The following is a 19,579-nucleotide window of genomic DNA, read 5'->3' as shown; positions in this document are numbered from 1 at the left end:
AGGGAGCCAGCTCAGCTCTGGGCCTGGATTTAGTTCCGCCTTCCTCACTTGGTGCCAGGGGAAACACAGCCTGGATAGCAGGAGGCTCAGAAGTACACAATGTTTTATTGAAAAAAAGTCAGGCCTCAGCTCCACTGGCTCTGCTCAGTGGGGGTCCCTGCCCACAGGGGCTCCAGCCAGGGCTTTCTTCAGGCAGCCCGCCAGACTCCCTCGCTGGCTGCCCTTCCCCGTCTTTCTGATGGTTACTTGCGAACAATAAATATACAATAAATAGTGCTCTCATGCCAGGCTGAGCCTTCAACACCCCCATCAGCCCCCATCAGCATTCTCCAGCAGGGCAAGCACACTGCAATGTGTGTGTGTGGGGGGGGAGGAAAGTCCCCAAACAGCCCAGGGTCCCAGGGAACCTCGGATCCATCGATACGGCCAGGCCCTTGGTCCAGGGTGCAGCCAGACAAAGCAGGGCTGGCAGGCAGGTGCTGGGGGAGCTGTCTCCCTAGACACAGCCAATTACAGGTCACAAGCTGACCCTGGGCTCAGGAGTAGATGGTGATGACCTCGCGACCGCCACCTCGCACCAACAGCACCCGCTCCAGGCCCTCAGTCAGCACCTCTAGGAATTCCATGTCTGCAGCACACCAGGTCAAGGAGGCAGCACGAGGACCAAGGGACAGCCAAGCCTCCCTACTTACTCCCAGGGAAATGTGCCCCTCCCCACCTTCTGCCTCACAAAGGGATACAGTTCTCATCCCCCTCGCTGTTCTTGGGCGGGCCGGGCATGTTCAGTAGGACCAGGCGGGCGTCATGGGAGCGGTTGACAATGACTTCGTTGAGCTTCACAGCGGTGTGCATGCGCCGCACGTTGGACTGGTCTCTGTGGGTAACACAACTCATCCCAGGTCACCAGGAACCTCCATGGAAAGAGGCCTGGTGGCCTGGCCTATCTTCTTGGCTTGTCTACCCCTTCCCACTCCACCTTTTTCCACCAGGGTAGGCTAAGAAAAATTTTTCCTACACTCACGGCTTAATATGCACCAGCTCCCGGAAGCGGTCAGGGGCGTGGCTGGGGTCCCATGGTTCAGCCATGTACTTATCCCGGGTCCATGTCATCTGGATCTTGTCAGCCCCTGCTGAAGACTCGTCCTCCTCATCCGAATACAGGCTCTCCAGCCGTGAGGCCGAGTGCCGGTCCTTGACCAACTGGGCCTGAGGGTAATTCAAGGCTCTTGGAACCAAAGGACAGGGCACCTGTCGGGCTCAAAGTGACCCCCTTGCCACATGTAAATGGACACTGGCTTGGATGGGGCTGGGGTCATTCATGCTAATGCCCCAGCTAGTGGCGTCTCCAAAGGCCCTCCCCTGCCACCTGCCCAGCCTTCTCCATAGCTACTAACTTCTCGCTCCCTCTCTGTCTTGGTCAGCCTCATCTGCCGCAACATCTGGGACCGCTGCTCCATCATCAGTGTGCGCTCATAGGTGTATGCAGAGATATCACTGTTATGCTGGGGGGAAGAGAAATCATGAGGATGGGCCGGGACCAAGCGCAGTATCCACAGGGCCAGGCAGGGCAAGGTGGGGCAAGGCGGCTCACCATCTCCACCACTTCCACCTCTGCCTCCAGACGAAGGTGGTACAGGAAGACAGCCAAATCTTTCTTCATCTGGATGCTGTTGTCGTCCATCTGGGCCACTGTGAAGATGCGCATCCGGCACTTCCTCCAGACCTGGGGCATTGGGGTAAGTGAGTGGCTCAGTCACACGCACCCTTCAAGGGTCCAACCTCCCTCTCCCACCCGTGTCCATCTCCTTGGCCCACCTTATGCTGGCGCAGCAGGAAGGGCAAAAGCATGAGCATGCCGCCATCATGCACAATCCACCACACATCAATATGGCCCTCTAGGTAGCGCTCATGGTTGCTGGGGTAGAAGGCGATGTTCTTGGGAACGAGCAGGGCCAGGTGTGCGGCCGTGGTGCAGCGCACAGTGTCTGGGGGGAGGGGCACTGCTGACCACCAGCTGGGGCCCTCCAGCCTCTATCACATCACATGACCGCTGGACCTCTCCCAGCTGCGTGCCCCTCACGTACCAATAAAGGTCTTCCAGGCCCGAGGGTCCTCACTCTGTCGCCAGCCATAGGGCCAGCCCAGCACCACAGAGTTATGTCTCATGCCTCCCAGGCCGCAAGACTGGATGAGGTGTGCCAGCCCCTCACGCACCTTGCTGGCCACCACCACCTGGCAGAAGCCCTTCACCTTCTCAATCTCCATCATGTTCTTGATTGTCTGTGGGGAACATGTTGGCGTCAGGAGGCAAGGTCATCAGCTTTCCCTGGTTGGGGCTCTCCCCACAGGCGCCATGGGTGCACAGCTGCTTGGGGATGAGGAGGGTCCAGGGGCAAAATACCCACTTGGAAGCCAAAGCTTTGCCCATCTGGCAGGCCAGGATCAGTTCCCTCCCTCAGCTCCCCCACCCCACCCGCCTACTTCCTGAAGGCCAGCACCTGCTCGGCGGCCTGGGCCTCGCCATAGCTCTCCAAGAAGCTGCCCTGGATGACAGAACCAACGATCGTCAGGCCCTTGCCTGCCTTAAGCTGGGAGGCGAAGGTGAGGAGCCGCGGGTACTTCACGTGCAGGTCCTCATCCAGCTTCAGCAGCACTAGGAGCTGTGGCCTAGAAGCCAGAAGGGGAGCAGCCTGAGGCCAGAGCCAGGCCTTCCCAGTGAGTCCCTCCTTTCCCTGCCTTCTTGGAGCATGGCCCCTACAAGTAAGGAGGCACCCCTTGGGAACCCCAAGATGGGGAACCTGGATCACAGAAGAAAAGCCCGCACCCCTTGACCCTCTAGTCTTGCAGCACCGTAAAAACCTTACAATGACCCTTGCTGGTCTGGACATGAACTTACCTCCAATTTTTGGTATGAGGAGGCCCCTCTTCCAGGCGCAACAGTGCATAACGGGCAGCACTCAGGGACAGGCCTCGGATCCCGTCACCCCACTCTTTCTCAGCCCTGCGGATGCCACCACAAACTGGTGAGCCCCCAGTCTCACCCTGGGGATTTTTTTTTATTTGAAAGGCAGAGTCCCAGAGAAAGAGAGAGGGACAGGTAGACAGAATTCACTGGTTTCCTCCCCAGATGGCCACAAAAGCCAAAGTTGGACTGGCCTGAAGCCAGGAGATTCTTCCAGGTCTCCCATGTGGGTACAGGGACCCAAGGATTTGGGTCATCGTCCGCTGCCTTTCCAGGCACATTAGCAGGTACCAGGGTTGGAAGTGAAGTAGCCAAGACATGAGCCAGTGCCCATGAGGGATAATGTTGCCTCAGGCAGTGGCTATACCTGCTTAACCACAGCACCAGCCCCTAAGGCCTGGAATCCATGTTGCCTAGTAAAGAACAACCCAGCTCCCCAACAGCCCAATGCTTAGATCACTCCACTTGCTCAAATAGGCCACAGGCTGTTGGCAGCAGTCCCTCACTTACCCTTGGTACTCAATGTACTTGTAGATCATGCCTGCAATGAGCATGGCGACCAGGGCATAGTACCAGGAGGACACGAACATGAGGGCCAGACAGAGGCTCATGCCCAGGAAAGACAGTGCCCTGTGCCAGAGGAAACGGCAAAGTCAAAGCAAGACCAGAAGGGTGCCAGGCCACAGCCCATCTGTACCCTGGGGACCCTGTCAAGTCTTATGTTAACTGCCAGGTTAAAGAAACAGGCCAAGTCTCCTGGCCTTACCATCTCCTTCCCCACAGTGTTTCTCAAATGGCAGCTGCCGTCCAAGAAGCTCACACAGAGTGGGACCCTGTCTGCCCCTGGGTCTCTCCTAGGGCTTCCAGCTGGTCCTCACCAGTGATAGTACTTGAACCGGGGACGCCAGTTGGGGGTCCGAAGGAGTGTCTGAACAGCACAGGCCAGGTTCACAAACAGGTAACACATCAGGAAGAACCTGCAACACACAGAAGTGGTTGGCAAAGGTGGCTTCCTTGGAAGCTAGTTTGTTGGGATCAGGCTGTAGCATGGGTTCAGGAGTTAGTCCATCAAAGTCTATCAGCAGGAAGATGCAATAAGGCGACACATCCCCCACTTTCACTCTCAACATCAGATGTCTGGGAGCAGGTGTTGTTACCCCTGGCTGAGGGTACTAGGTTTCAGGGAGCCTTTTCCAAGACCAGTGCCCTGCCCTGGCCCTCAGCTCACATAGACAGAATGGGGGCCACCATGTCGAGGGAGGCGATGAGGATGCCCAGCTCAGCAATAAGGGCTGTCAGGAGGAGTGCCCACGTCGGCTCACCATTTGCCTTCCCGTGGCCAAACACCTGCAAGAAAGAAGCTGCTGCTATACCTCACTGAGGCCTCTATCACCCAGGCCTCTCTGCTAAGGCCCAGGCCATGCCCATCCCTAGCCCTAAGGAGTTTTAAGTTCTCCTGAGTTCATCCTGCTAGGTCTCTCCATTTTGGATGAGCCAAAGACAGGGGTCCAGGCAGTTCTGACAGCAGCAGGACAGAGCTTAGCCTAGAGCAGCTCTCAGAAGCTCTTCATGGCCCAACTGCCTGGCCCTGGTACCACTGTGGGCGAGCTGTGCCATACCTGGACCCCATTTTTCCCCAGCTGATGTGAGGGGCCAAGGAAGCACAGAAGGGCTCACCCGGAGGAAGGGGATGATGTTGTCTTTGGCAATGGCCTGCAATAGGCGAGGTGCCCCAGTGAGGCTCTGCAGGCCAGCACCACAGGTCGAGAAGAAGGAGCCGACGACAATGACCCAGGGCGAGGGCCAGGCCAGTGTACCCACCACCAGGTTTCTGCTGACGCCATCACCGTACCTGCAGGGGCCAGGTTTAGGCTGTGCTCCACACGGGTAGCCCCCTTTAACCCTGGCCGGGGCCACCCAAAGAGAGGGGAGCCAGACAGCAGGGTGGTTTTGAGGGACCTCCAGCCCCTCACAGAGGCAGCTAGTCTGCCTATCCCATCCTTCCCCCCACCCCCAGCTGATCCCGACAAAGTCCCAGGGGGGAACCCGAGCTACCTGGTAGCAGAGACCAGCAGCAAGAGGACATGAGGGGGCCCCTGGTAGGGTGGTCAGGGGGCTGAGGGTGAGGGCCCAGCTCACTCACTTGTCTCGGAGAACCACGCCTTCAATGCAGGCTCCAAAGAGAACCACACTGCTGAAGTCTGCAGCCACGTCAAGGAGAACAAGCCTCCTGGCACAGTTGTCCCCCTCACCTCAGTGCAGTTCCCTTGTGTCCCTCCCCCTTGCACAGCCCGCTGACAGCTAGGGTTCTGCTGCCTGTAGTGCGAGCCCTCAGGTGCAGTACACAGATGTGAAAAGGTCAGTATATCTGCATGTCTGTCGGTACTTGCTAGCTGGAGACCACATAGGCCAGTGCCACCTGGCCTTGACCCTGCTTGCCCCAGACTTGGAAAGGATACATACAAGAGATGTTGTAACAATGGCCAGAATGGTCCCCACTGGGATGGACTTCTGGGCATCCCGGAGGTCCCCAGAGCGGTTGGAGCCAGCCATGATGCCTGCAAAACCAGAGGTAAGGTTCTCTCAGGGGCGCCGGGAGCGAGGAGCAAGGTTGGATGGTGGGCAAGAGGGGCTCACCTGTTACAGAGGGGAAAAAGATGCCGACCAGCACGGTGAAGGACGTGGTTATGTCGGCCACCACATACAGGGGCAGGCTCTCCTTAAAGCCCAGGGCGTCTGTGGAGGGCAGCCCGCGCTTCTCTACCACTTCGCCCTTCTCCAGGTAGGCACTCCACAGGTTCTCTAAAGGGGCAGCAGTGTCAACATCACAGCCTCACCCACCTCCTGGGGCAAGGGTATACAGAATGAGGACCCCAACTGGAGCTGCAGACTCCTGGGAAACTTAGGGTATTCCCAGCAGCTGCAATGTCACCCTGCCCCCTGCCTCTTTAAGGCTCCTGTGGGAATATCACCCAGGGGCAGTGTCAGGCGCTGATGGCTATGGGGAGAGACTGCCAGAATTTTCTAGGGGCTGCTGGACTGGGATGCTGGCCAGAAAGGCTCCGCTCACCCAAAAGCAGGCTGCTGGGAGCTAGGCTGAGAGGGGAGCCAGGCAGGCAGCCAGGCCTGTCTCCCCCAGCACCCCCTCACACACACCCGCCAATCATTGTCAAGCTGGCCACACAAGGACTGCTCTGTGCCTTGCTCTCCCGCTCAGCCTGTGAGTGCAGAGCAGGATGGGAGTGGAGGGAGGACCCACCCTGGAGCACACCGGCAGCTGCCCCGGGAATCCCAGGGATCTCGGTCACATTGTTGAGGAGGAAGTAGGGATCGCAAGAGTCAGCTGTAAGGTTGGGGCTGTGGCAGAAGAAATTCCATAACCGAGTGGCCACTGTCTGATTATCCACCACAGTCGTCTTGGCACAGACATCAAACTGATCCCGGGACAGAGTCCTGTTGCCAAGCATGCAGACCCTGTGTGGGACAGAAGGGTCCACAGTGCTCGGCTGGAGGCCTTGGCCTGTTCCCAACCCACAACATCCGAGGCTGACTCCTACAGAAAAGAATGTTACTGCCTGGACTAATCCCCAAGTTACTTACGGAAACACAGGAGGGTCAAAAATCGACTTGATGCCCCCAGCATAGATAGAAAGGATGGAGATGATCACACAGGCCAGGAAGAGCGAGGCAAATTTGTTCACGTACTTGACTCCCACAAACACCACAAGGGTCATGAAGATTAGAAAAACGGTCCCATACACCCGCATATTGTTCAGGGTGGCACTCGCTGTGTCATGAGCACCAGATGGGTAAAAAATGGCAGCTGGTGGGGCAATGTAGGTCTGAGAGAGAAAGATGGACAGAGGAGCTTCAGTGTTTGCATTTGGAGAGTGAAACCTGTCATTTTCATTTTCTTTTCAAAAACCTAACTATAAAAAGCCAGTCACGAAAGACCACATCCTGTGTGATTCTGTGGACATGAAACATCTAGAAGAGGTGAACCCATAGACAGCAGATTAGCAGTTGCCTGGGGCTGGGAGGTTGCAGACTGAACACTAAACAGGAGTTTCTGTTAGGGGTGATGAATTCACAAGTCTATGAATACACTAGCAATCAGAATTGCACACTTTTAGTGGATAGTGACCTGTAGGTTATATGAATAGCACCTTGGAAAAACTAACTGGGGACGAGGGTTATTCTACACAGGTTAAGCAGCCGTTTAGGATATACATGCTGCATATCAGAGTGCCGATTCTAGTCCCAGCTACTACTCTATTTTCCATTCTGCTAATGTCCCTGGGAAGGTAGGAGGCAATGAATGGCCCAAGTGCTTGGGCCCCGTGACCTATGCAGCAGACTTGGATGGAGTTCCAGGTTCCCCGCTTTGGCTGTGGCTTGTTCCGGCCCTGGTTGTTACAGGAATTTGGGGAATGAAGCAACACGTGGATGCTTTCCCTCTCTTGGTCTTTTCCTGTTACTCTGCCTTTCAAATAAATAAATAAATCTTTAAAAATACATATAACTTTTAAAAAAACAATAAAGTTCTAGACAGATACCAACTTGAATAGCTAAGCAGCTAAAGTGGAATAATCCAGGCAACAAAATAAGGACAGTACTGGCTTGAGATCAAGAACAAAATAAATAGAAGTCCATGCTGATAAAAACACATGGTTGAATAAATAAATGAGGATAAAAGAGATTTTCCTTACAGAAGAATTCCAAATAACAAACATAGAAGGAATGAGAGAAAAACCAACACAAAAACTTCCAGGATCCAGGCACAGCAGCCATACTAAGCAGAGAATCCAGGGGAAGAAAGGAAAAGCCAGACAGTCCCTCTTTATGGCTGCTGCTCTCTGGATCCTTAGGAGTGCTTGTCACCCCACGTTGCCCACAGCCCCACTACCTCTTCTCCTGTGGGCCTGAGAGGGGCTCAAGTGGGCTTATGTGGTCAGGGAGAGCACTAACCCAGCCAAGGTCCTGCCCGAGGGACTCACCAGCAGGATCTCAATGGCCCCCAAGATGTACATGGCCGCTGCGAACGTTGTTCCCAGGTAGAAACACAGGCCAACAGCGCCACCGAATTCCGGCCCCAGGGAGCGAGAGATCATGAAATAGGAGCCCCCAGCTGTGGCAGAGAGTATACACAGGTCGAACTGTTCTTCGTGAGGATTCCCTCATAACAAACATTAACATCCACCCACAGAAATGCGTGCTTGCCCAATAAAGGGGACTGGAGCCTGCCAGGGGCACCCAGTTAGTGTCCATCTGACGAAGGCCCAGCACAGGTCTGAGGAAACCACCCCTTTCCTGGGGCAGCTCTAAGGCCCCAGCAACTGCTGAGTGGCCAGTCCCTTGTCCTCCACATTTCACCCTTGTCCCAGGTTTGGGCCTTTATTAATCTGCCTCCTCCTGACCAATCCAGGGTGTGAACAGAGATCCATGTTCAAAATTGCTCATGACAACAGCGTTTACAATAGTAAATAGCAAATATAGTAAATAGCAAATAGCATAATCCACATATAGGGGAATAATCACATAAGTTAAGCTGTATATTACCATGAAGGTTCCTATTACACTGTTCACAACATTTGGGAGGAAACACACATGTATCGTGCATGTATACATGTACACACACACACAGTTGATAAATAGAGAAAAAAATCATACAGTCATGTGCTGTATAACAATATTTGGTCCATGGTGGGCCAAATCCATGACAGGCTCCATAGGATTTTATCACCTGGTAATATCATAGCCATACTAGTTTGTGTGCATAAACTCTAATCTTTACACAACTAACACACTCATGATACATGCCTCATCATGAAGCAATACATGACTACACAGATACGTCATTATTTTTATAAAACCCTGCAACCATACACCAAAAGGCTAACAGTAATAAAATCAGGATGATAGGATGATGGGTGTTTTCATTTTCCATTCTACATGTTTTGGCCTTTTCAAATTCTTTAGTGGCAAACATACCAGGCCCTTTTGAGCAAGGGTAGGGTGGAGTGTGGGTGTTGGTTTTTTTTTTTTTTTAATCTATATTGAAAAAATATCTCATGGTCTGACTCTCGGTCAAGCATGGAAACTTCTAAGTGGGAGTACTGTCCTGGAGTCAAGGACTAGTCCCCTACCAGACAACTGCATTGGGTGCTGTGGGGAACAAGCAAGTCAAGGATTCTGGGTTCCAGTCCCCCTACCAGGCTGGAGCGTGGTGTTCACCTACCTGGAACCACGCCATTGGTGGCGATGGCGCTCATGGAGATGGCTGTCAGCAGAGTCTGTGAGAGGAAGGGTGTGGGTCAGTAGCGGGGTGGCCACAGGCTGCCCAGCCTGCCCAGCCCACCCATGCCCCCACACCAGCCACTCACACAGCAGCAGCAGATGAGCACGATGAGGAGGGCCTGAAGCACACCAGCTGTGCCCACCATCCAGGTCAGCCGCAGGAAAAGGATGACCCCGAAGATGTTCTGCAGGCAAGGCAGGTACACCCCCATGAGGGTGCCCATGCTGGGTGCCTGTGTGGGCAGCAAGGGGCACTGATGAGCATCAGAAGCATTAAGCCCTCCTCAGATGACTGCCTCTGTGTGGAAAAGGGTGTGACTCCTGATCATCCTCTTCCCTCTGCTCATCCAGTAGGCCCTGGGTCACTCAAGTCCAAGTCCAGCAAGTCATCCCTGGTCCTCCAGTCCAGGTAGACGTTGTTCAACCTGCCTGGCTTCAGCCTTCCTCCGCTGAACCTAGGACCCTGGGGTAGTGCCCTCCTGTGGCTATCCATCTCTCTACGTACCAGCTTACTCTGCTGCCAGCATAGGTCTCAGGACCACATCCCATCTGAGCTGAAAACCCTTGTATTGTCCAGTAATTCCCAGTGTCAGGGGGCCAGGCTCCTTGGTTTGGGCCACCAGGTCTACTTCTTCCCCTCCCTTGCCAGCCCCAGCCATCAGAGCCTCTGAATCTGGGAGAGTCCACCTTGATTCATTTTGTTTCAGGAAGCTTAACTGCTACCCCTTCTAGTAAGTTCCCTGGATTGCCTCAAGCAGAACTAGGACTCCCTCTTGCATTCCCTTGGCACCTGATTTACCCTTCTATTTATTAGTAACTATAGGTCACGATAACCAGCTATTCAGGACTTATGACCACATTGGTGCAGACTCAGCTTATTCACTTTCATCAGCAGTCCCAAAGGTGCTCCTGACAGCAGTGAGAGGCATCTTGGAACTCTGGGATATCCTGTAGGGACAGCCTAAACAGCAGAGAGTGGCTCAGGCCATGTACCAAGAGAGGAAGGCCCAACAGCAGATTCAGGTGGGATTTTTCTTTTTTTTTTTTTTTTGTTTTGTTTTTTAAAGATTTATTCATTTTATTACAGCCAGATATACACAGAGGAGGAGAGACAGAGAGGAAGATCTTCCGTCCGATGATTCACTCCCCAAGTGAGCCGCAACGGGCCGGTGCGCGCCAATCCGAAGCCGGGAACCTGGAACCTCCTCCGGGTCTCCCACGTGGGCGCAGGGTCCCAATGCAGTGGGCCGTCCTCAACTGCTTTCCCAGGCCACAAGCAGGGAGCTGGATGGGAAGTGGAGCTGCCGGGATTAGAACCGGCGCCCATATGGGATCCCGGGGCTTTCAAGGCGAGGACTTTAGCCGCTAGGCCACGCTGCCGGGGCCCCCAGGTGGGATTTTTCAACCAGCCCCAGGCAGAGGAATGAGCCAGGAGTTCCAGGGCAGATGCTGAGACCACATAGGCAGGGCTGGTGTCTTTGTAACAAGGGTAGGGTAGGAACGTCCTGAGAGCTCCCACTGAAGCCCCACCAAAGCCCCTGTAGCCCAAACCTGGTGCAGGAGAGAACCTTATGAAGGATCGTGGCCTGCGGCAGGGTCTGTGTGCAGCCTTAAGGGCCTCACAAAGGAACCCAGGGAGCACTGCTTTCCCTAATCATGTTGCACAGTGAAATACAGATGACACTCACAGGCCTGCTCAGTGGGCACTACCCACTGAACAGTGGCAGCATGAGCTCCCTGTGTCACCTCCATCCTAGGCAAGTCACTCAATGAAAGGGCAGTGTGGGAAAGGGCAGGGCTGGAAATGCTTGCTGCATCCCCAAATAGCCCCTGGCAGCCTCAGAAGGCCACACCAGCCCAGAGCTGCCTTTGGTTCTTGGCCTGGTCTGCTGGGAGGCCCACCCTTCCTGCTTCAAGACTTCCTTTTTGGAGGCTCCTGTTCAAAGTTACACTGGGTAAGGACCACAGCTCAGCTCAGCCCAGCCCAGCTCCTCTGCTTCCTTCTGGTTCCCTGATGACTTGTTCAAGCCCCTCCCTCCTCTGGAAAGGCTGCTGGCACTGGGACCCTCAGCTACCTTGTCACGTCCTTACCCTAGAACCAGGTGTGCTGAGCAGCTTTGCAGAGGCTAGACCCCTGCATCCTCTCAGGCTTCCCATTAGGCAAGGGATCATGGCTCCACAGTGACCCAGGCTTCCTTTTCCCCTTGCTGCAGAGATGCAGGCTGGCCTTTCCCAGGCTCTAGCTTGGAGGCTTGGCTTGAGGGCACAGGGATAAGGCTCCTCCACAAGGACTACATCACTCACTCCCTGTGGGTAACACTCATAGAGGCTGAGACAACCCACCACCACACACAGGACTGGATACGGACAGTCACACACAGCCAAAGTTCTCTATAGTTCAGAATATACTAGCAAAACCCTGATCAGCCGGATAGGATGGGGGGCCAGGTCCATACAAGCTCAGGATTATCCTCTTCTCTGAAGAGTAGATGGTGTGCTTACCAAAAAGGTGAGGTGCAGGCTACACTTCACTTTTGCTTCCTTCTGTCTCTCTGACATACCCCAGCAAAGCTCAAATCCTGTGAGCAAGTCTCAGCTGGACATCAGCTTTTCCCATCCAGGACCCCCTCTGTTGGCACTGACCTCCACAAAGGGCCCTGCAGCCAGTGCCTGAGCCCAGATCTTTCTATGACACAGGTGCTTTCCTAACCTTCAAGGGGCAGCAGGTAGATACTGGAGAGTGCTCTTTGAAAATGCAGAAGAAAATATCCAGCACTCAATTCTTCTGAGTCCGGTCACTTAGAGGAACAGAACCAAGACTTGAAAATTGAAAATCACCCCCAACAGAGTGAAGGGATGAAGGGCCAGGGGCCCAGATGTTGACCAGGCAGGGGGACCAGCAGCAGGAGAGAGCCCCAAGAAGCAGTATCTAGCTGCAATCACACACCCATATCTTTTCCTGGTGCTCAGGAAAGCCAGGGGCTGCTGGAGAGAAATGCTGGACTGACCCTTGCTCTAGGCTGCGCTGTCCCCAAGGGATCAGCCCAGTGGGAGGATGAGGACCTGGCATGCTTCACAGTGAATCCAAAAATCTGCCTCCTAGCATTATGCACCCATCTGTCTAGCTGGTTCAGCACAGGCAAGTTACTTAATGCTCCAAATTTCCTCAGCTGAGAAGTGGATAAAAGTACCTGTCTCAGGCTTTGTTGTGGGGCTGGCAGGCAAGAGCCTGGGCCCCAGTGCTTAGCAGTGCACCTCTCATAGGGAAGACTGGGTAAAGGCAGCTGTCACTCTGTTACCACTGAGCTCCTCACCCTCTGACCACCCCAGAAGCAAATCCTTCAGTCAGTTCCTCTAAGCTTCCTTAAGCCCCAGGCACTCCATGTTCTCCTAGCTTCCTTGGGTGGACGCCACACTGCATGTAGGAATTGGCTCGTCCTACAGGGTTAGCCCCTATGGTGCCCCGACCAACTCACCTTGGCTGCTCTCCGGCGGGTTCCTTCCCCGCTCTCAGCTTCCTCATGTTCCTTGGCGCCCTGGGTAAGGTTGGTGTAGCTGACAAGCTTGCCCAGAAGAGATGATACCTTTGGGCGGATGTCCAGCTCTTCCTGTAAACAGAGCCATGGGGCAGGGTGGCAGTGGGCCAGGAGGTGCCAGGCTACTTGTATATAGCCAGCAGCCTGGCACCTGGACCCAGTCCAAGCCCTGAGGCAGGCCTGGGCACGATCCCAGCTCCTGCCTGGGGAAGCCCAAGCCTGCCAACTGGACAGGTGTAGGCGTCACACCCCAGCACTTGGCTGCTTAGGCTGAGCCCAGCAGCTGTTTTCTCCTGCCCCACCTCGGCTGTAATGGCTGTCAGCTAGGTTGCAAAAACTACCTGCCTTGGGACAAAGGCAGGATCAGATGGGGCCTGGCTGGCAGGCAGGCCAACAGCATGCTCCATCATGTTACTTTGCTGGTCCACCCCCAACTGTGGCTGAGCCTCCCTGACTCACGCCTATCCTCTACTCCACACCAAAATCCCCACCTTTGTTACCATATAGAAGTCAAGCAAGCAAAGGAAGGCAAGCCAAGTTTCTGATCTGTCCAAACCTTGATTTTCCTGCATTAACCATCCCACCTGCCTGCCCAGCAGAGGCTGGGGTCTTCACAGGAACCCCTGCCCACCCACAGAATTGCCCATCGGCTACCTCAAACAGGGCCAGGTTCCTGTCGTAGTAGTCACTTCCTCTGGAAGCCTCCAAAGGGGAAAGAAAAGGGCTGCTCTCTCTGTGGCTGCCATGTCCTATGGGGAGAGAGAGGGATAGAATCTGGTTAGGGGTGTCTCCCGAATGAATCCCAGCCCAGCCCAGCCCCCACAGCACATGCTGGGGAGTAAGCATCTGGGTAATCAGTTTTCCACCACATCCTATCAACTTCCTTGAAGTTGACAATGGGGGCAGCAGCCGATAATCAAAAACTGAAGAATTTCTGTGGTAGAAGGCACCAGTGGGAGTCCCAGAAAAGCTACACAAGCTCATGCAGACACCAGACACCCAGGGGTAGAGCCTAAGGAGGGGTGTGACCAGGTCTCCTACCCATTCCGCCCAGACCCCCTTTCTGGGACTATGTTCAGTATTCAGCGTAACAAGCACTCAGTGCCCTCAGAAATCGACCAAGTACTGCCCTCTAGATAGGTGAAGCCACACAGAGTGCTTTTGGTTGCCAAGGCCAGCTACTCTATCATGCATCACCTGGGTGAGTGCCAGTTGGCCCCTGTGGCATGCTGGGAAGCATGGCAAGCCAGAGGCAGCACTGAGGGAAGGAGTGTTCTGGGGCACCTGTGAAAGCCTGGCTCTGAAGGTGTTGGGTTGAATAGGGATGAGGAGTGGGAGCTGGGATTGGTATGAGGTGCAGTGCCTTGAATCCCTTGTCCCCAGATCAAGGCCAGGCTTACTATAGGCCCTACCCACCTGACCCATCCCTAGGCAGGTGCCTCAGCTACAGGAAATCTCACCAGAATGAGCAAAATGCTTCTGTTCTATAAGCCTGCCTCAGCTTCCAACACTGCACTGCCGTATCTGAACTCATATCATTCCCACTCTTCCATGTGCCAAATTTAGTTCCTAGTGAACCTCCATTCCCGATTTCCCACCAAGCAGGTGGAACAGAGAGGGTCCTGCTGCTGGCTGCACCTTTGGGCCCAGCAGCTACAGCAGTGACTCAAGGGCTCAGTACAGATGGGAAGCAGATGTACTGGTTCTAGGATATCACCTTGGTGCAAGTGGTGTTGACATGATGGAGGGGCACAGTGACATGATGGAGGGGACAACAGGAGTGTTCTCATCAATCTGGATTAGCAGTGTGATTGAGCCGAGCACTGGCCGTGCCAGCCAACCTTTTCTGGTAGACTAGGTCACACCCTTGCTTGCAGCCGAGAATGCTAACAGGAATCTCCTCCTCCATCTGATGCATCCTCCTGCTATCAGCATGAGGTTCAAGTTGCTTTCTCCATGCCAACCACCACTCAGCAGAGGTCCACTGTGGGTTACCACCCAAGGAGATTGACAGGACAAGTGCACTCACTACCCTTGACAATTTTTGAGACACAATATGTGACACTGGTTTATCTGCCTCATTCAGCAACCTAGACTTGCTTAAGTGAGCCCTGCTCAGCTCCACATTCACTCACTGCATGTAGATCAATGCTAGTGAGACAGTGAATCAAAGTGGGAGTGGGGTCCAATCACCCTACCAGGTGATTTAAAAGCCCAGTGGGATGGGCCCGGCATAGTAGCGGAGCGGCTAAAGTCCTCACCTTGCATGTGCCAGGATCCCATATGGGTGCCAGTTCTAATCCTGGTAGCTCTACTTCCCATCCAGCTCCGTGCTTGTGACCTGGGAAAGCAGTCGAGGATGGCCCAAAGCATTGGAACCTTGCACCCATGTGGGAGACCCAGAAGAGACTCCTAGCTCCTGGCAGCAGTGGCCATTGAGGTTGCTTGGGAAGTAAATCAACAGATGGAAGATCTTCCTCTCTGTATATCTGACTTTCCAACAAAAATAAATAAATCTTTAAAAAAAACAAAAAGCCCAGTGGGATGATGCAGCTCCTCAGACATCCTGGAACATTTGTTGTGCCCTCCATGCTGGTTCAGGATCAGAATAAAGAAGGTTCGAGAAAAGTCTGAAAACTCAGGTGCACCACCCATTGCAATGATGATCTTTCAGCGGGAAGTCTCTGGAAACTACCTTTTTTGGGGGGGACAGAAAAAGAGTCTCCTTGAACAAATCAAATGTTTCATTTTGCAAGAAAATGGCAGGTACAGGGCTCCTTCTATTTTCCAATCTGGTTTGGCTGCCAGGGACCTCCAAGCTAAACTTTCTCATTAGATGCAGTCACCTTCTGTCTCATCTCAGAACTGTTGCCTCTTTCCTCTGCATAGCTTTTACTCATCTTGACAGGAATAATACCTTTGCTGATATTTCTTCTTATCCTTTTGTGGGAGCAGGCTGAGAATAAATTTTAAATTATTCCAAACTCCCACAGTGCAGCTGACCCCACATGGCTGCCTGACATCTCTGAGGAGATGGCACTAGTACCCACCGACTGTCAAGCTGAGCATACGGCAATGCCCCACAAGGACTGTGGACGCTCCTGCAGGTCTAGCTTACCCCTGTCCCTTCAGCCAGTGTTGTAAGACGGCTCAGAGCCATCCCCCAGGTTGCATCTAGACTCCCAAGCAGTACCTCAGCAGACACCACTGACTCCCTTTTAGAGACAAGGAATCAAGGTTTGAGAGGTCTAGAGGCAAGGCCATTCGGTGAGAAGGGTTAGACCTGGGTCCTGGGGGCTTACCACAGGCTCAAGGGGACTAAGCTGCCAGTTCCCTGTTCCTACTGGAGATCTCAGGGTATACCTCAGAGTGCAGCATGATCCTTTAGCATAGAGAAAAGATCTGGGATACACAGTTTGGTCAGGATATATTTCACCCTCTGTATATTCAGATTATAACAGCGTAGCTTAGATTTCTGGCCCAGGATGACTACTTACCCTCTGTACTGTCCTGATTTCCTGTTGAATGAAGTAGAAACAGTACCCTTTCCCACCTGCCCAGTTGCATCAGAAAAGGGACCATGTGGTGGCCAGACATTCAGCAGGCATTCCTGGAGTTCCCAAAAGTCTCACTCAGGAACAGTTCCCAGGAGATTGTGGAACTACAGGGAGGTCTAAGAAATGGCTAGGGGCCCAGCACTGTAGCCTAGAGGCTAAATCTTCACCTTGCATGTGCCAGGTTCACATATGGGCACTGGTTTGTGCCCTGGCAGCCCCGCTTCCCAACCAGCTCCTTGTTTGTGGCCTGGGAAAGCAGCAGAGGATGGCCCAAAGCCTAGGGACCCTGCACCTGCATGGGAGACCCAGAAAAGGCTCCAGGTTCCTGGCTCTTGACTTTGGATTGGCTCAGCTCCAGCCATTGCAGCCACTTGGAGAGTGAATCAGCAAATGGATGATCTTTCTCTCTGTCTCTCCTTCACTCTGTAAATCTGCCTTTCCAATAAAAATAAAAAAAAAAAAATCTTAAAAAAAAAAAAGTGGCTGGATATCTGCACTGCCCTCAGTTATTCCAAAAATTCCAGGGCAGGTCTGGGCATGCCTGCCAGGCAAAGCAGTTCACACCACCTGGGACCCTCAGTGAACTTGAACATGGCCTGGATGTCGCGAGTGGGTGGGAGGGGCACTGCCTGTGAGGTATAAGTGTTCCCACTAGCAACCGCGAACCCACCTTGGCTAGTGGGGATTCAGGTGACCCTCCTGATCCCTGTACACTTGGCCAAGGTACCCTTCAGACCTCCCCCCCTCCTGCCCACAGGCCTGGAAGGGTTAAATAGTTCTACTGAGACCCTCCAGGTTACAGATGTGGGTTTTCAGCTGGAAGCTTCAGGGAGATGAACCTGAGGCTGACTTTCGTGGTGCCCTTTGACCCTCATCAGCCCTACCAAGAAGCATCAAAATCACTCACCAAGGTGCAAGGTGCTGTCCCCCATGTTGTAGACTCAGCCAAGATTTAGTGAGAAGGGAGTAAGAGGATGAGGTAGAGGCAGATGAGGTGGAGAAAAAGGGGTAGTGGAAGGAGCCAGCCAGGTCTGAGGGATCTGGCTGGCTGCAGCTAACGTGGCTACAGGACCTCCAGTCCCCCTGCGAGAGGCCGAGGCGGGGCCAGAGGCTGGCTCAGCTCAGCCTGCCCACTGGTCCAGACTGATCCCTGGGATGCAGTCCAGGCTATGGGGAGACAGAGCCTTCCAAGATCAGGCCAAGAGGGATGCCGGCTCCCGCTCTAACTACCTGGACAAGGCCAGGAAAAGGGTAGACGAGGGCATATCAGGACATTCACACAGCTGTCACACCCAAAGAAGTTCCATGACACCCAGCAGCCTATGCCATTGTCCTGTGCCATCTCCACATGCACAGCAAAGCACAGCAGTCACTCACATAATACAAACATCTGGCAGGGGTCAGACCCCAGGCAAGGCACCATCACAGATGGCTCAAACGTCAAGAGCACAGCACCTGACACATGTCCCGAACACATTTCCCACACATCTCTGTCACGGTTAGCCCAACACCATAGGCAATGGTCACCCTATCACCCTTTATCACTGACACCCCTGAAGGAAACAGAGACCATGAGTATGCCCTGACCCTAACCAGTCTCACCTAGATACCCACAATGACACAGCTGACATGCCAAGCCCTTTTGTATACATATAAGATATGTGTATGCCACTACCCACAGACACATGTTCCTGGCAGTGTTGTACTCCAAGAGTAGGTCCCTGGCAAGGACAACCCTCTCAACACGCACCCCTGTTCTGGGGTAAGAAATGGAGGAAGGGGTCTGGGAGACAGAGACCCCTGGGAAGAAGAAGAGGGTTAACTCGACTCTGCCTGAATTCCTGGGCGCTGGAATTCCTGGTTGGGGTTTGAAATCCCCTAGTACAAGTGACATAACCTCCACACCTCAGTTCCCTCCTTCCTTTTCGGGAGCAACAATGCCTGTCCCCCTTGGCAGGCTGGAAGAGTACAATCAGTCACTCTCCCATAAAGTGACCCTCAGAAGTCAACACCCCGCCCCCCGCTCGGAGCGCCCCTCAAGGCCCACTCATCTCTCTCCCCGTGGAGCGGCAGGCAGCCGAGGTGACAAGAGGATGGGGGAAGTTTACAGAAGATGAAGCGGAGTTGAGCTGTGTGCCAAGAGAGACGGCCGGGCGGCCCCGCTGCCTGGGCCTTCCCGGGCGGCCACGTCTGCACCCCCGCCCGTGGCCCACAGGGGAGGAGCTGAGTGGGGAGGACGTCCCGGCCCGAGCGCCCTGGACGAAAAAAAAAAAATTGTGTCTGCGCGAGGGGCGCGGGGAAGGGAAGGGAGGACCGGCGGCAGCGGCGGCGTGGCAGATGAGAAGTTGAAGCCTGCGTCGACGTGTGAGAAGCGTCGGGAAAGCGCGAAGTCGCGGAGCATGTGCGGGCTCCGGCCTGCGCCGCCGCCCCACCGCTGCCCGCTACAACCCTCCCCTGCCCAGCCCCGGACGTGCCCTCACCGTCCGGGTCCTCCCGCTCGGCGCGCTCCCCGTAGTCCACCCAACTGAGCCCCTCGAGGTTGTCATAGTCGCCGCGTCGCGGCCCGTCGACCGGCACCACGGTGAAGTGCGGCATCGCGCGCTCGGCCCGGCCGTGCCCGCCGCGCCCGCAGCCGTCCCCGCCGCCCCGGGCCGGCGCGCCCCGCCCGCTCGCATTCCTCCCCGCTGCGCTCACTTCCTCCGCCCGCCCCCCGGGCCGCCCCTCGGGGGCGGGGAGCAGGAGGGGCTCGGGGCGGCTCCTCCCCGAGCGGGAGACCCCCCCCCCCCGGGCCCGGGGAAGACCCTTGTGTGGGAGTCAGAGGCTCCACGCCTCGGGAAATCCCTGGATTCCTGTGTGGCTTTGAGTGAGGGGCTGCCCTCTCTGAGTCCCACGTGCAGCAGTTGCAAAATGGAGGTGAGAAGGGACGGGAAACGTTGCCCCCCTCTAGGGCCTAAATAAGGACCCGGTAAGACCAGGCACGGGATGTCCTGGCTCTGCGCCCAGAGCCTCTTGAGTGCCCGAGGACATTTTCGTGACTCAGACAGGGGTGGAGGAGGCAAGCCCGCAGGGGCCACCCCAGTCTTGCCAACGGCTTCCCGCCAACTCTGAAGCCACCTCCCTGTGGCCGTCATTTCGGTAGTAGGTGTTTCCGCGTGTCTGGAGAGCGACCCCCGCGCCCAGAGCCGCTGGCTGCCTGCCCGGCGCCCCCCCACCCGGTCACCCGCTGT

At 54.8% G+C, this 19,579-nt stretch overlaps 1 protein-coding gene across 2 annotated transcripts; it reads right to left on the bottom strand.

Moving 5' to 3' along the window:
• Positions 1 to 86: 86 nt before the first annotated feature.
• On the bottom strand, positions 87 to 19,027 carry SLC12A4 (solute carrier family 12 member 4). 2 transcript variants are annotated; one of them, XM_004583966.4, is made up of 24 exons: positions 18,833 to 19,023; positions 13,450 to 13,544; positions 12,736 to 12,867; positions 9,346 to 9,492; positions 9,201 to 9,255; positions 7,960 to 8,090; positions 6,563 to 6,804; positions 6,222 to 6,436; positions 5,600 to 5,764; positions 5,422 to 5,520; positions 5,106 to 5,163; positions 4,640 to 4,814; positions 4,191 to 4,309; positions 3,841 to 3,939; positions 3,473 to 3,592; positions 2,897 to 3,001; positions 2,499 to 2,667; positions 2,085 to 2,280; positions 1,816 to 1,985; positions 1,592 to 1,723; positions 1,395 to 1,502; positions 1,022 to 1,206; positions 741 to 874; positions 87 to 628 (listed from the first exon to the last, which is right to left on the bottom strand). In XM_004583966.4, the coding sequence occupies exons 1-24, from the start codon at positions 18,945 to 18,947 to the stop codon at positions 537 to 539; spliced, it is 3,258 nt and encodes a 1,085-aa protein (XP_004584023.1). In that variant the 5' UTR covers positions 18,948 to 19,023; the 3' UTR covers positions 87 to 536. The 2 variants fall into 2 exon arrangements, with proteins under 2 accessions (XP_004584023.1, XP_036348604.2); XM_036492711.2 differs by lacking the exon at positions 13,450 to 13,544 and having other exon boundaries at positions 18,833 to 19,027.
• Between the last annotated feature and the right edge of the window lie 552 nt (positions 19,028 to 19,579).

Source organism: Ochotona princeps, chromosome 16 (genome assembly GCF_030435755.1).
Source record: "Ochotona princeps isolate mOchPri1 chromosome 16, mOchPri1.hap1, whole genome shotgun sequence".
Taxonomy (NCBI): domain Eukaryota; kingdom Metazoa; phylum Chordata; class Mammalia; order Lagomorpha; family Ochotonidae; genus Ochotona; species Ochotona princeps.
Note: the sequence above shows the minus strand (reverse complement) of the source record. Positions and strands in the feature narration are given on the sequence as shown.